At 38.5% G+C, this 17,117-nt stretch overlaps 1 protein-coding gene across 5 annotated transcripts in view; it reads left to right on the top strand.

Annotated features, from left to right (window-relative positions):
• PRKCD (protein kinase C delta) overlaps positions 1 to 17,117 on the top strand; it is a 65,540-nt gene that overhangs the window by 28,098 nt on the left and 20,325 nt on the right. For 4 of the 5 annotated variants that reach the window (XM_084530919.1, XM_084530916.1, XM_084530917.1 and 1 more), the window contains exons 2-4: positions 8,912 to 9,048; positions 12,647 to 12,846; positions 14,037 to 14,097. In XM_084530919.1, coding sequence (XP_084387045.1) covers positions 8,937 to 9,048; positions 12,647 to 12,846; positions 14,037 to 14,097 — 373 coding nt within the window. In that variant the 5' untranslated portion in view covers positions 8,912 to 8,936. Of the gene's footprint in view, positions 1 to 7,958; positions 7,982 to 8,911; positions 9,049 to 12,646; positions 12,847 to 14,036; positions 14,098 to 17,117 lie in introns of those variants that run through there. The other variant, XM_084530918.1, reaches the window with a different exon arrangement.

Genomic DNA, 17,117 nt, shown 5'->3' with positions numbered 1-17,117 from the left:
CAATTTCTCTTTTTCCAGTTTTCACTTCTTTATTTTTCATATAGAGGTAATAACCTGGTACATTTGAAATAAGACAAAATTCCAATTTCCTTTTTTTCTTAAGCAGGAATCAGCATACTCTTTTTATGATATTTTGCAGTTTGTGTCAAGGGAAGGGATGGGAGATATATTTTGGGTTGTAAAAGCTTAGCTGAAGTGTTGTCATGTTTTCCATTTGATTTGAAAATGTTGTTGGCACTTTGTATTATTTGGTCTGGGAAATATAGCTTAAATTCCTGGCAATTTATAAGCGTGAAGAAAATAAGTTTTGTGTGCATAGCTATATACCAGAAAGAAAACCTAGAATGTTACACTGAATCCTAGATGAAAACACTGAGTGGGAGTGAGGATGGTGTGCAGCTCCTCCCTTAGAGGTTTCTGATGGACCAGACCAACTAATTGATGCTCGCTGCATATTTAGTACTTTGCATAACCTGCTGGCAAGAACGGTCTTAAAGGACCTGAAATGTAATATTTTCAGCCATAATGCCTTCATTACTTGTTAGTGGTATTTTTTCTCTGTGAACACATAATTCCAAGGCTTTTCTCAGAAGTGGGACAGGAAGAAAATGAGCTCTTCAGAAATCACCGGAGTGAGCCTGCCTGAGGAAACTTAACCTTGTGCATGCAGACCGTGAGCTGATAGCTGTCTGCGTGATGGTTATGCCCGAGAAGACAAAAAGCTCCGGTATCAAAAGCTGAATGCGTTAGAGGTGATTGCTTTATGGTTATGGTGATAGCTAAATAGATCCTGTACAAAATGCTGGATTCTCTTTGGCTACCTTCCTCCAGTTTGCTACATCTGCAGGCTGCAGGAGTAGCTCAGCTTTCCCAGCACTTGCTGGCTGTCTCGGAAAAGTCTGAGGAAAAGTCTGAGCCTTCTTGCAGAATTGCACGCTGCCTTTGGAGAACTCGTATTCACGTGATAAACTTTTGCAATTTACTTGTGCTGACTAAATGCAGGCAAAGTCCTCGAGCAGAGTTGAGGAAGTGGGAGCCGAGGGCTGGTTGGGGACATGCAGGAGGCATCCAGGAGTCTGCTTGCTGACAGAGCCAGACCTGGCAGGGAGCTGGGGCTCCAGAGCCTACTAATGAAGGGAAGGAGAGGGATAGCCTCATCCCTTTCACCTTAATAAGGTTTTGCTATCAAATGAAGGGAATTGTGTTACTTAATTGCCAAAAAGCACCCAAACTTCAACTTACTTCCCTTGTCCAAAAAAGCTTCCTGATTAGTCTACTAAGTTATGCATGTATAGAGGCAGCATTTGCCTCCTACCTAATACTTAGGACATGCTCCTATTTCAGAATGGGATTTGATATTAATGAATTGTAGAGCTTCAGAAACATCTGACTAGCCAGCCACGTTGTTGCAGTCACCGCTTATCAACTGGTGTCATCTTGCGCCATCAGAAGTAATGAACAAAGCCTTTGGGCTTCAGGCAGTGTTTCTGCTCTTGCATCTTTCTAAGGTCTGGTATTTGTGCTTTGAGTTAGTGAAGAGGATTCTTTGGCAATCTTGTTTCAGAACTGATTTTGGTAATGGTGAAAAATAGCATGCCTACAGCACATTTACTGCATAGTCCTGTGCCTTCAATGAGGAAGGAGAACTTGGGGGTAAAAAAAAAAAAAAAAAAAGTATTAAACTTACTATTTCTACTATTAAAGAAAAAGCAGCTGACAGTACTTCCTCACCCCCAAGTAGTAGTTGTGGAATATCAAAAAAGCCAACTTTGGTGCTCTGAATGTTCCCTTTCCCTTTCCAAAAAAGGGCATTCAGTGTAAAAACGCTTTTTTTATCTTGCAGCATATGCTGTGTAACAGCCTGTCCTGCTGTCTGTTTCAGACTCCAAAATTACCTCAACTGGCTGATCTTCTGGTGTAGAACCCAGATTTGTCTTACTCAACACACTTGGAAAAAAAAAAAACACAACACTTTCAAACAGTCAACTGTTGTTATTGGGCTAATCTTATGTTCTCATATGCTCAAATAAATTGGGCTGCTTGTGTTCCAAAAAAAATAAAATAAAATCAGGTCTGCACTAGATCTTCCTTGCTTACTAACTGCACTCCCCTCAAGCTTTTCAGGAGTTTGCACTTCCAAGATTTAGAGTTGGCATGTTCAGTAAAAGGTTTCTAATGCTCATATTGTGAAAAGCTTGTCATAATAAAGATAGGGAAAGCACCAGTAATTTTGGGGGGCGCCTTTGGGGATTAGTGGAAGTAGATTTTTTGGGGGAAGTACCAACCACTTATAAAGTAGCCATAAATTCAGGCAGTTTGGGGACTGTTGGACGTGCCAAAGAGGCACGGAAACTCTGAATTATCTGTGCTTCTGGCCAAGCAGGAGAGACCCCAGGAAGCATCTCTTGCTACGTGACTTATCTAGATGGATTTTCCCCATGCTGTTGCTACACAAATAATGAAACATTTTACTATGTCATGCTTCTAGTCCTGTCCTAACCAGCAAAAGCAGAAGTACTTGAAAGAAAATAATGGGGTGAGGAGGGAAGAAGGAAGTTGTAGCTACATTTTTTTCAAGCTACATGTATAGGATATTGTGAATCAATCTGCATGCACTACTTGAAAAAACAAACCCCAGACTCCAACATTTATATAACTTTCACTAGAATTCAGTGTACAGGATTATCATTTTGAAATTATGAACCAGAATATATATATATATATATATATATATATATATTCATCGGTAAATTTAACAGCAAGTAAATTGAATTGTGTTAAATTTCTCATTAATCTGTTTCTCACTTTTCATAGTCCTCTGGTGTAATTATTTCAAAGTGTTTTATGAAGATACATTGTTTTGGAAATATTGCTGCAGAAGTTGTAGGTGGTTGGGCCACTTTAAAGATATTCTTTTCATGCTTGACTTCCCAAAGGTAACTGCATTTTGTTAAATATTTCCTAACCCATTAGGTGTATTGCTTTTCCTAATAAATTAATTTTGCTTTCATCAGCATAGTCCACCGGTTTGAATCTTAAGGTCTATTTTTATTTTGTTTGTAAAATCTTCTCCATCTGATAGTTCATCAAAATAGTTGCTGTGAAGCTTCGTGCATGTAATTACTACTCTTGGATTCCATAGACAAATGAAGCTGTCAAATTAATAACTGAAGTAAATAAAACTTTCCATAAGAGATAGTTGTAACCTGAGTGGCTAAACCTGAATAGCAAGTGGCTAAATCCAAATAACAGTGAGGGTGATGCTGGTGCAGGGGCCGTAGCTTTGGTTGCTTCTTCTTTTCCTGCAGGGATGCACATGCAGCATGTGAGGTCAGCCCTGTGTGTTGGAGACTGCTCTTGCTCTTCAAACCCTCTGTGGATTTTAAATTTTGAAAGCAGTACCTGTAGATAATGTTTTTTGCAGCCCCTGGCATCTGTGAGTGCTCAGTTTCATGACATACAGTGACGCAGCATTTGCTGTGAGTACCTTTCTCCGCCTTTAGCTGAATGGCAGCAGTGCAACAGTCTGCAGTCCTTAGGGAAGTCCCGCTGATAGAGTGCTGCAGTGTATCTTCTTGACAAGGCTGCTAACAGCAAATATAATAAACCTTTTTTAAACTGGCTTCCTTTTTAGACTGACTTCTTCCCACTGAACACCAGGTAGAAGCCAGGGCTTTCAACAGAACCTCCTAAAATTCTCTGTAGAATAGTTGCAAGTCTGCAACTTAAGCAGTGATTACCACCTTTGTTACTTTGGTCCAGTGATACATCCTACAGCACTATTACTGTTTCTCCTCTCTTGCAGATGGGATTTTGATCAGCTCAATGAATACCTGTGAAGGGATAGGTACTGTAGCCAACTGAGCACTGGAGCCAACTTGCTTCCTATGAGTTATTCTTTAATATAAGCAAAAAGCAGCATAAGAGGGAATGATAAAAACATAAACATGCACGTTATTTCTATGCACAGATGAAGGATGCTAATCACATGTCCAGCATCTCTACTTGCAGCCTTTCCTGTGTTATCATCCTGACAGTAGCACAAGCACCTTTGTAGGAAGTACACAAAGAGGAGGCAGGTTTTTCGCCATGTTTTTGAAAGTGCTGTGGGGGCAAGGAAAGTTGGGCAATAGTTCGTTGCTGTCTTTCTGGAACCTTTTGTCCATTGCCAGAATGGAGGATAAGAAACTCTTGTGGTGAAAAAAAGAAAAAAAAAAGAAAAAAAAGAAAAAAAAAAAAAGCTTGCTAATTGAAAATAATTCATATTTTTGCATCTTAAAAAGGAAAAAAGAATTGGTGCATATTTTCAGGGATGACCACCCATCAGTCACTGATGCTGGCTGCTGGTGTTGGTGTTCTCCAAAACATTTCTGTGTCCTCAGAAATGGTCACAGCGAGGAACTGAGCAGAAAGCAGTCGTTTTTTTTTTGCCATCCAGAGCATTTCTGTGAGACAGCAGGGAAAAGACATGACTCTGCTGCTTTACATCCATTTGCAAAAAGTCAGAACTTGGTTGCTTTTCAGACTACTACAAGGAAATCAGTCTTGAATCAGAGAGGTGTTTTATCCTTTGCTTTTCTCTTGGATGTATAGACCTGTGTTGGTGATGGAGCAACCTGCTCTCTCTTTGGGCCTTTCAGTTTTCAGTCCCTTCAATGTTCTGTTCTTGGCCTCTGTCAGTGTTTCCTCCTCCACTGCTTTGATGTTACTTCCTGCTCCATGCAGAAGTCACAACTGCCTCTTTGTTTCTGGATTGTGTTAGAGGTGACTTGTCCTCACTATTTACAACAAGGAAGAGTTGTAGCAACAAAGGAACTCTGACAAGTAATGCCTTCAGCTGCAGCCTGAGTCCCCAGTTGTCATTGTGCACTGTTGGAAGGAGAGAAACTGCAGAATTTAACTTTGTCCCTTGTGTCTCTGTGGAGAAGATTGTTACTGCAATATGAAGTTTGTGCTAGCAGATGTTGTGAAAATTCTCCTTGGAGTTTTTTGAGATTGAATTTGTCCAGAAGATTTCCTTAAAACTAAGCATTACAATCAATTCTATGTGAAAACCAACCATTTGTTTGCCCAGCAGATGTTGGCATTGAGAGGAAGGTGTTCCATTTTTTCAGTATCTCTCCACACTTACTATAGTCAATGGTAACATGATTGATTTTCTTTTGATATTAAGAACAGTCAAAAGCTTCCAAAGGCTTCATGGAAGTTACTGTGGACTTTACATAATCTACTCCAGATGGTGTTGAACACAACTTTAGCTTGCAGCAGGGTGTGTTGGGGATCCTTGAGGAAAGGAATATTGTGCTGGACAGCATCAGAGAGCACATTGAGCCAGGTCAGGGTGGTCATCTCAGTGTACTGCATGCAAAACAATGCTACTAAAGCATTTCCCCCCCCCCCCCCCTTTTTTTTTTTTTTAGATAACTTTTCAACTGTTGGATATACGCAACCTGTAATTTGGAGTTGCAGTACTTTTGGAGTTTGCATCTCAGTTTTTCCACTATTTTGTTTAAATAATATCACACCCTGTAGGGAAAGCAGTTTGGCTTTAATACTTCTAGCAGCAATACAGGTCATATGAATAGACTGTAAAATCTCCATGTCCTAACTGGTGTTTTATAGCAGTTCAGTTCTTGACAGATACAGCTCTTAAAACTAGAGTCAACACTTTTTCTGTCGCTTCAGAAATAGTCAAGGAGACCTGAGAGGTGCTTGTGTCTAAGATGCAGTGAACAAAATGCACGTATTGCTCTGGATGTTTTTGCTTTTCAAATGTGACAAAAGTTTGGATGAGAACATTCTGCAGGGATTTTGAGAAACTTTGTTGAATTAAAGTGAATCTCTGTGTCTGGAGCTTTGCTGCCAAAAACAGTTTTAGTGAGGTATGTTTTTGTTTTTTTCATAGCAGTACAGCCAGTACATGTCAACTGCAGTATCTTAGCATAGACAGGGATTGGAAAACGTAACTGAGGAGTGAATCCAAGCCCTCCTTTCTCACTTAACCTCCCTGCATCACAGTACAGTCTACCACATATAATGAGATTTTACACGAGACCACTGTACATCTCCACTTTTCTGAAAAAAGCAGAATGTATAAGGACAGAGAAACTTGGCAGGAACAGGTAGTTTGTTACATGAAACTAAGTTGTTGAGGTTTTTCTGTTAAATGGGAAGGTAATTTCTACTTTTCTTCAATGCAACTTTGAATTGAGCTCATCTTGAACATCATCAGAAATTCCTGGGGTTTGGTGTTTTGTCTTAACTCCTTTAATTGCTTGTGTTTAGTACTGCATTTCTGAGTGAGAATTTGAGATTGCACTGAAGCCAAGTACTGTGAAGCTAAAACAAATAACCATAGTCAAAACTAAAAATGCAGCTTTTGAGAAGCAGAGTGGAAAATGTGGCCTTCTAAGTAGATTTTGTATTAGGCCACCAGAAATGAGGAAGATTATGTGATTATATAAAGTCCATGTGTTTTTTTTTCTACCCCTTTCTATTGTATCTGTGTATTGGCTGTTGAAGTAAATGTCAAGTGACAAGCCTTGTGTTCTGTTTCAGAACTGATGTTAGTTTGATTCAATTTGAGTGAAATCAGTGCAATTGTTAGTTTAGCTTTGTCGATGCCTTCCAATTTTTTGTTAGTTAGATTTCCAGACTTACTGGAAATTGTGGTTTCTAGCTGGGCTTTTCATTCCAACCTGAATTATCCTGCAGTCTGTGATTCTATCAAATAAAATTTCCTGTGGGAGATGCGCACTGACCTACCCAGCTTGTTTCTACCTATGGCCTAACTGGGCCTTAAAGCTGTTTCCCCAGAGGTAAAAGATTATTAAATCTGGTTTCTTTTACATCTACATTGAGTAGTAACTTTTTGTTATCCAGTACTGGCGAGCCACATAGCTAGTCACTTGAGGGTATCTCTGAGTGTAGCGAGCATGAGGTCTCTCAAGCAGTTAAAATATGTTCCTCATTAAAGCTCTTGATGAGCATTGTTGCATTTGTCAAAGGGAGGTATCTGATAATATTTGTTAATTTTTACAAAAGCTACTTTCTCTCTTTGTGGGGTCATCCCAATCCCCAATCTCATCAACTGGTGTTCCAAGCTATCTTAACCAGTGGATTAGTGTGGAAGTGTTGTTGTTTTACTCAAAGCATGGATATCAGGCTGTGGGAATATGAATTATAGTTGTGGCTTTTAGTTGCTCAGTGGGGAAAGCAGCAGTGCCAAGTAATCATAAACCTGCTTTCTAACTTTGTCCTACTCTACAGAAGAGAAGATGGGGAACCAGTCAGTTAATAAGAAACAACTCAATAAATGTTAGAAAGTAGTAAGATTTTTTTGAGAATGGTTTCCACAAAGGGAGACTGCATGATGTGCAGATAATGGTGGTAGGAGCTGTTTTCTGTTTTGCTCCAAAAACTGATTTCACAGTCTTAACTAAATGACTGTTCTGGGCCTTAAAAGATATGAGAAAGATGTTAATTGCTTCTCAGGTTGTTTTATATATAAATTTAAAAAATAAAAAATGCAAGCATATGCAGTATTGCTTGAAGTGCTCTTCCTAGTGCTGGTTAACAATCTACAGATAAAAGGCTAGCTCAGCCCTGTTGTTTTTTTTTTTTTTTTTTTTTCTTTTTCCTGTAATCTCTTCCTATTAACTTGTTAACTCTTTTCTCCTAATCCAACCTGTTTGTACTCTGATTGTGTTTCCTTGCTAGCAAATTCATTCACTGATTGTGTCTCCTTGCTAGCAAATGACTGTTTTCTCTTACCTTCTGAACACCTTATTTTTGCTTCACAGAACAAGTATTGACATCTGAGCTACAGGGCCTAGCTGCATAGCTGAACATGCTGCAAGCTGTGAACTGAAATCTGCTCTGAGTTCAGGAGCTCTTGAGTACGAGGAAAGACAAGTGAAACACCGGTTGCTGGCTTAGAAATTGTAGGATTCTTGCGTCTTGGGTTAAACCAAGTGACACGGCACTGCTGTAGTTTTTTCTACTCCTTTTGTCTGGCATGTGTTCCCACCTTCAAAAAAAGAATGTTCTTGAAGTTTGGTGTCTCACAGTTTGCATCAGTAGCCCTGTGATGCATCCTAGGAGTAGTACAGCACCTAAAGCAAAGCAAGGCATGGAGTTGCGTGTTGTTGTTATGTGTGTTTTGGTTTGGTGGTATTCTCTGGAAGGTACATCACTTTCCACATTAAGTAAGTGGAAAAAAAGTAGTTTGAACTCATGATGTACGAACCAATTACTCAGCCTGTTAATGTTGACCAAGTAATTACATGCAGTGCAATTACTTGATCGTGCTTAAGAACATTTTTCCCTTACTGTACAGCTAGTAGTGCTTTTTGCTGCAGTGCCCAGAAGTTATGTGTACAGTTCAATAGTTTCTTGGATAATCTTTATAAGTAAAATTAACAAGGACATTTCTTTTGTGAGTTGATTGGCAATTGGAGCATCTAGGTATTCTGAAGCGTTTTAAGGTTGTGTAGGAACTGAAAAATAAAACCTTATACACCCAAAAGAAAAAAAACAGTTTGCAGTTTGTCCACTTGAGTTCTAAGATGTCTCTTAGTTTGTGAACTACTTCTTTGATAAGAGTGTCCATGTAATTGCGTCTGTTACTGATTAGGGTCTCAGCCAATTAAAAACTGAGGAAGGTCTAAGTCAAAGGTATAAATACTACTTATTTTTAACAGGATACAGTTAAAAGTGGGTCTTTAAGTTCAGTCTTTGATTAAACGTGATGTTTTTTGTTTCAATACATGCCAGTTTTAGGCTTATGATCTCAAAAGCAAATTTAAGACTTGCAGACATCAGTGGATGGTTTGTGTTGGTTATGATGGCTGAGAACTGTGTATTGCTTTCTCCTGTGTCTCACACCAAGTCTTTTATTCTTTCTACACAGGTGTGCATCAGCATTGCTGTGAACAATGGCCCCCTTCTTAAGGATATCTTTCAACTCATTTGAGCTGGGACCTGTGCAGAATCAAGGGGAACTACAGCCTTTCTGTGCTATCAAGATGAAGGAGGCATTGACTACAGGTGAGGTTACGAACGGTGATGCTTTTCTGAGTATGAATAAACTGTTGAGAAATATTGCAATCCCTCTTAGGCTGTGAGTAGTAACAAGTGCTACTGTTCCTGTCACACTAAGCACTTCAACGCGGGCATTCTTTCAGAATGCAAGAAATAACAATGACTGTTGTTTCTACCCCCACCATAAAACGAGGCTTCTTAATTAGAAATTTCTTGTCCTGCAGCAAGAGTGCTCAGCACTTGGTAGGATGAAGTCCAAGCTTTCTTGTCTCCCGCTTCACCACCAACACATAACTATTCACAAAACACATGGTGAAGCAGCTGAAACTGTTGAAATGTCACTTTTGCACAAGTTAAGGTGTGTCATGAGTTTTGTATGATGTAGGTTTGTGAATGTTAAATAGAGCGTTGTTCTCTCCAGTTCTGCAAGAAGCAGACTGCACTCACAAGTGCTCTGCAAGGGAGATAGTGATGTAGTGGAGTGCCATGAAGAGGGATCTGAGCTGCAACAGATTGAAGAATACCCTCCTCAAGCACAGAGCAGTACACTGTTTGTATTAGAGGATGGGTTTATTAATGAGAAACATAATTTGTTGCAATAGTAACTGAGGTGTTTTGGCAGAATTATTTGCTTGGAATGACTTGCACCCAAGGTCTTGTTAGCATCTCTGTATTCATCAGGCCCTAAGTTTTCAAAGACCACTTCTTCACAGGATCTGGTCAAAAGCTTTGTAATAGTTTCGGACATTTACCTAAAATATGTCACTGTAGCCAAACAGGATGAGAGAAAAGCCTACGAATTGCTGTACAGAATCAGAAAGGGCCTTTTAAATCCTGCCTTATGTCTTTTGGGCTTCACAAAATGCCAAAGAATGCACAAAAGGGGTGAATTTTCGTCTTCCTCACAACATGATTGAGCTATCTCCTTTTTGTTTAGATAAGGGCTCCAAAGCAGCTGTTTCTTTGTGTGTTGAGAGACCCTCTAAAGAAATGGTGCACAAAGTGTTGTTCCTGTTGGCATATGTGGAGAGGTGGAAGTGGTCTAAATAAATCCCCTTTAAAATTTTGCAGCTTATGTCTCCTGACAAGTGTAATCATCCCACCATTTCTCTTCTCTGCTTGCGTGTATCATTGAAGCACTGAAAAGTGGGGGAGAAGGGTGCAATGAGCCTGAGTGTTGACTGACTGGGGAAGAGAGACACTCAGGAGAAGAAATGGATGCACCCATTATCAGTTTGACAAGATCTGGAATAACTTCAGTTGGATTTGCATGCTGAAGCATGATTGAGGAAAAGCTTATCGTGTGAGAAGAAAATAATTTGCCTAATGATTAGGCATGAAGCCAATTTGCAAACATGTAAAGTATTTTGAAGCCACTAGTGTTAACAGAGAAATAAAGGATGCCTGGATTCAGGAGGGGTAGGAAAAGTGTTTTTAAAGGCTGTTCTTTTCTGAGACTGAAGTGTTCATTTTCAGTCAGATGTTGTGATTCATGACAAGTCTTGATTAGTATGATTTTAATTACAAAAGCAGCGTGGTCAGGCTGGAAATTGTTGCCAGTAATTCAGGCAACTTCTTTTAGTTCTATGTGAGGTAAGAACATGGATAGTAACTGCTCAAAACAGATCTTAATTGGGATATGAGAATAGGGAGACTTCTGTGAATGGACTGAAATAGTTCTCCCCTCTAAAAATCCAACAAAAAGTATTAGTGACATGTCTGTAAACTGCTGCTGCTTCTGCAAACTGTGAATTACTGTCAAAGGTTCTGCAAATAGCTGCAATTTTTCATGTTCCCAAAGATGATGGCTGAAGTGTGCTTTTATGATGAGAGGGTATAGCTTTAGCAATCCAAAAAATAGGCTCGTGTAAAACCCTTGTTGTGCAGTCAGCCCACCCTTAATTTCTCCTTGCCTTTATTGGCTATTCTAATAATCTCTAAATGATGTTCTCTTTGAATTTTCTCTATATATTTTCACCATAATATTTACAAATTATTCCATAGCTATGAATACCAAACCTACTTCCAGAGCCTTGTACTTGGATCACTAAGAAATTTTTTTTTCTGTCTGCAAAGTTCCCCAATTTCAAGATAAAAACTTTTGACTGAGTAGAGGAGGAATGGTCAAGTTTTCTGTGAAATGGTGGAGGTCCTCAGGTGGCTGTTTCTGAGCATTTTAGAATGCCTTTTGGCAAGCAGAGTTGGGTGTGCTTGTGAAAGTTGTAATTTGTAATGCTGTTGTTGGCAGGCATTCCCTAATAAAGAAGTAAAAGGGTGCTACTTGTTCCTCTCATTTGGATAGCTCAGCGCAATCGAGCAAAGGGTATTGAGCAAGTGATTACTGAATGAATGCAGACTTTGCCTTGAGTTTCCAGGAAGTTGTGGTGGTTTTTCTTTTTCTTTTTCTTTTTCTTTTTTTTTTTTTTTCCTTTTTTAATAAGATGCATCTAATTCTTCCCTCATTGAAGTGAATGGAAATTTGATTGCATTTTAGGAGGCATATCACACTGCAGCTTGTTGAAGAAGGGTCAAACTATTTAATCTGCTGTGTTACTGCCTTGATATCATAAGAACAGGTTACACACTTATCAAGAAAAAAATGGATCATTCAGAGCTGGAGAGGAATTTAGAAAGCACTTTCATTGCAGCAAATAATCTTGATAAGCAGCAGAAATTGTACAGAATGTACAAAATGATATTCGGTTACCTGCGTACAAATGGGGAGTAATAGGCTCGGGAGCAAATCAGAGCAACATTGAGGAGGTGGCACCATGTACCAGAGTCAGAGTGAAAAATGGATGCGTGTGCTTGGGAGGCTGTATCGTTTTGGGTGTGTTGATGGGACTACTGAGAGACTCGGGTCAAGAAATAGGTTGAAGCTTGTTATAGATAGGGACAGAAAACAGCTGATTGGTACACTAAGGTAAAGACAGGAAGAAATTACATTAACTGGTAGTAAGAGAGATAGAAATTGTATATTAGAAAAATCATAATCTATCTAATAAAAATAGTGTGGCATTATAAGACTTGAAGGAAAGAGTCTGTAGAGATGTTCGTACGGGAAACTAGCTTAAGTGGAAAAAAAAGATTTGTTTTGAGGTTCTTTCAGTCTTATCCTTTAAGTATGCAGGGTCTGCATGTGCTAGAGAAGACTGATAAAGCCTTGTACTAACTTTTAAATAGTGGCAAACGTGGCAGAGAGAGTACAACGTCAATCAAGTGACTTGCTTATGAATAGAAGTGAAGTGTTGGGATAACTTGGATGTGGATTAATGAAATGTGAAGCTTTTCATCTCTCAGCCACTGGTATCAATTTAAACTTAAGTCAACGTAAGATCTGTCTTAATTTACCTTCTAGTGGTAGGTATTCAGTATGATCAGATGGCATGTGATGGAGATTGATGCCAAAAAGCAGACATGCAAATATTCCCTGTCAAGATGCAAATAACTAAACCCGCTTCTGAATTCCATAATGGGATTTGTTCCTCCTGGTCTCTCGGGCTGCACGTTAACACCTTCACTGCCTTTGCACGCACTGTCTGTCAGGGTGAACTTTGCCTTTTGATTTTTTACCATTTTCTCTTATTTTGTGTGTGGCTTTCAGAGAGAGGAAAAACTTTGGTTCAGAAGAAACCCACTATGTATCCAGAATGGAAATCAACTTTTGATGCCCACATTTATGAAGGACGTGTGATTCAGATTGTTCTCATGAAAGCAGCAGAAGAGCCATTATCTGAAGTGACTGTAGGTGTGTCAGTCCTGGCGGAGCGGTGCAAGAAAGGCAACGGCAAAGCAGAGTTCTGGGTAAGGGAAAAGCTTAATTTCTTAACCCTGCTGACCTGGTTATGCTTCTTTCAAACTGAACAGAGACCTTATGCCTATGAGTGTTCAATCTCTTTAGCATGTGTGGCAGGAGTTTGTAAGACAATTAATTTAGCAATGTACAATCAAAGTTCAAGAAACTGACAATAAAATCAATGGCTTTGGTATTTGAAATACTGACGTAAGTCACACTGAGAGCCTATTTCAAAAAGCTTAACAGTCATTACAGCAATTAGCAAATGTTTAAATTGGATCTGGTCATTGTGATTCATCCAAAGGTGAAGAAAAGTGAAGCTGCTTCCAAGGCATTTCAGTTTAGAATTCCTATGTTACAAATTTATTTTTACTGAAAATTTTACTTGGGTTAATGCTGCTGCAATTGGCATTTTTTAATATCCAGTCTGTTTTAATTGTGTCTTATCTGCCCACTAGGGCAGTGAGATTTATGGAGATATATCTATTTTAATTTTTTTATTTTTTTTTTCCAAGTTGCATTCACCAATTTGTTATTAACCCAGTGGTACTTTGCTCTTTGCTAAAGTGAAGACTGAATCAGACTACTCTTTCATGCTTAATAGCTTCCTACATTGTAGGAAGGCAGCAGGTTAAGCATTAGTGGTTGCTCTCTGAGCCCAGGAACTGGCTTAAAAGGCATTTCTTTTTGCTGTAGGGAGCTTTGTAATGATGCTGGTCTGTAGGACATTCCAGAGAAACCATGTGTAATAGTCTGGTGGGAAAACAAAATAAATTTTGATACTGCCATTATTTTTCTGATGATAGGCAATGGTATTTGATATTTCTATGGTTTGTGCTGTCAATAAACATACACGGCATTGTATAGACTTTAAAAACTAAGTTCCTGTGCAAATTGAATTTATGAAAAGTAAAAATAGATGCTGACAAACTTATTTGCAGAAAAGGGAAAGGAACATGCAAAAACAATGTGAACTTGGACTGCAATGAACTTTTGGGTAGACATCAAAGCAATGCAGCATACAAGCAAAAACAATAGAATAAAAGCACCTGGTTCAGCTGCAGCAGTGAGATATAGAAGAGGACTGTAATCCAATAGTTACTGAATATTACACTTTGATTCCCTAAAAAGAGCTGTATAAATTCCTGAGAGTTTCAGTCAGCCACATGCTTCACTGTTGGTATCTTTCTTTCCACAGCTTGATTTACAACCTCAGGGAAAGGTGCTGATGGCTGTGCAGTATTTTTTAGAAGATGCAGGTAATGTCAAATTTGTTTTCAGTTGCTTTTCTAAAACATGGAATGTCACTTACAAAAAAAACTTCTGTGGTGCTGGGTACAATTTTCTAATTCTGTTAATTTGTTTTGTAGTGTTTTTGTTTTTGTGGAGTCAGGGGCTGCATTTTTTAATCTCTAAATGCCTTCATACTCTGTATTCCTGTTGCATTCAGACATTTTAGGGTCATTAGTATGTCCGTCCTCATGTTTTGATGTAATAGATAAGTATAATAAGACCCTAAATAGGCATAAATAAGTTAATTTTCTTGTTCTGATTTATGTGGTAAACTTTTGTGGATCGGGGAAATAGGTCTGAGATTCAGTTGTACTATTTATTAATTGTGGAAACCAATTGTAGCAATGAGTGAATGGTTAAATGTTAAAATGCAAAGCTAGTCAATGTTTTGCCATATCAGTTTAAAAAGCGAACAAGTTGTACGTGATAGAAAGTTACACATGCTGTTTGGAAAAGAAACTATGAGGTAAGAGGAGATGGTTAATTATGAGAGGGAAAGCTTTAGGTACACTAACAAAAACAAATATTTTAGCAGAGATTTGTGTAATTTTCCTAAAGGAAATGATGTAAATCTCACAACTTGCTTAACCAGTGGTTAAAACTTTCCTATGCTAGAAATGACAAAACCATTATTTCTTGGGAATTAAATTGGTCTGACGTTTTAGCTGATCAGTCTTACATGGTTTTATACTGTATTTGTAAATCGTAAGTAGAAAGAGTAAGCAGTATGTTTAAAAGCATTGTTTGTGGGTTTTGTTGGTGGTGGTTTTTTTTTGTTTTTATTTTTTTTCCCATATCTATACAGTAGAACATAGTTCTACTCTCACAGAACAGCAAATCGTGGAGGTTTTTTGTACCATATGTGCAAAGCTGGAAAAGCTGCTAAAGAAAGAATGTGATATGCAGTAAGTGACATTTCAGAGCTGACATTTTAGCTTTGCAATGGCAAAAAAAAAAAAAAAAAAAAAAGCCTATCTATATTCTCATTACTTTGGTCTCCTTTATGAAAAGCTAACTCTTTAAAGCTAAGTGTAGTGAATCTGAAGAGCCCATAAGTAAAAGTAAGTCTCCTAAAGCTTAGAAGCTCTCTGTTTATGTATGCACCAGTAGTATTCTGGCTTGTATTCAAGCTGTTATGAACCATGATGTTAGAAAACTTTCATCTTGGACTTCATCATGGATTTCCCATGCACGGCATTATGCGTGCACTGATACTATGAGGATTTCTCAGTTTAGTAAGACATACAGAAATCGACTTGTCCAGGAAGCTCAAAATGTTTCTCAACCGAAAGTGCACAAAAACAACTTCATTCTTTTTTTCAGTTGCTCATTTAATAAGTCTGAAGCTTATTTCCTTTTTCTCCATACAGATATAAAAAACAGTAGAGGCAGAATAAGTGAAAACCTTCTGTAATTTGCCATCAGATGCTAGGAAGAACAGCTAATTTGTGCTATAAGTACTAAAATAATTGTACTTAGTTATTTGTCAGAATAAATTTAAAATAGATACAATGCTCTTTAAAATGCTTGTCATTGCCTTTATTATTAGGGATCGCAGATGGCAGTGGATGAAGTGTAAATACTGAACAGATCTTTAAATCATCCAATCATACTTTAATTGGCAAGTTGAAATTCATGTGCTAATGTTCCTGTTCGATCTTCTACTTTGCAAGAACTTCCTATTTACCTTCCATTTTACAGGCAGTTACTGACCACTAACTTTTTCATAACCCAACCACTGAGGCAGTGGAGACTGCTTGTCAAGATACAGCTATACAACTACATTTTGTGAAGGAAAGTCACTCAGTCTGACACTTGGAATGCTCACATCAAACATCAGTACACTGTAACACACTAACAATCCTCAAAATCACAGACTTCCCTTGTGTCACTATATCCTTGCTAAATTGGAAAACATTGCAGTGATTTTGGTTCATCCTTGCACTGCTTTAAATGTTTTCTGTAGTTAGAGTAGCTGTTACCAGTACTAGAGCGGAGAAGTTTGTTAGTGCATTGCAAGGATGTTTGTGTTAACTTCCATTCTTCACATTGCTAAAACCCTTAGTTAATAGTTGAAAGCTCAGAGATTGTTCACATTCCTTCCTATGTACATACCATTTGGTTTTCTCTCTGACATGCCTTTCCATGCAGAACTGGATGGTAGAGTGTCTAAAATGCTAAAAAAGGCTTGTTCTGAAAGTGGTATTTCAGTCGTTCCCTGGTGAAGGTATTGCTACCAGCAGAGCCTTTGAGTTACAGGTGGTAGCTTTCGTTTGAAAAACTCCAAGCACTTCACAGAAGTTACTAACTCTTTCTTTGGCTTGCTTTGCAGATGAAAGCTTTTGATTTCCAACCCTTCCTTCTAAGCAGAACACATTCTGCCACCTTTAGAGAAAACTGCTTTTCTTTGCTTCGATAGTAGGCAGCAGTGTTGAGAAGTAAGCATGTTACTGCTCCATTACCAGATTTAATGTTAGAGAATAATTTTCTTGGAATTAGCTGCTGCTGAGGTCTGCTCCATGGTGGGCTACACTGAGCCATTTCATTTGTATGTTCCCCTTGCCTACTGGAGCCTGGTCGGCTACATTAGAGGCACATATGAAAAGTTTTCCCAGTTTTTGATGCATTTTTCTTTCTAGACTCTGTAAAACAGGGACTGCTGAGCTCCCTGACTTAGAGCTGTTGAAGAATTTATTTTGTCTCCTGTCCTGTGGTCTGAAAATAAGTGCTGGAAATCAAAGCTTGTCTTCTGATGTGTGAAATATGAGAACAGGATGTTGACCCCCCACTTTCATTTCAGAATACTGTTTTCTTTTTGCCCCTCGTTCTCTTGCTGTAGCATTGAAAATAGCTTCTAATTCTGTAAGGCAGCTTTAGCTTTAATAGGTGGAAGTCGCAGTGCGTTTAATGCTTTGCTTGATCATTGTTTATTTAAATGTAGTTAATGACCTTACCGAGTAAGAAAACCCAGGATCACCGAGGTGGC

Source organism: Aythya ferina, assembly GCF_964211825.1.
Source record: "Aythya ferina genome assembly, chromosome: 10".
In the NCBI taxonomy this organism is placed as follows: domain Eukaryota; kingdom Metazoa; phylum Chordata; class Aves; order Anseriformes; family Anatidae; genus Aythya; species Aythya ferina.
This window is presented reverse-complemented; position numbering and strand designations above follow the sequence as displayed.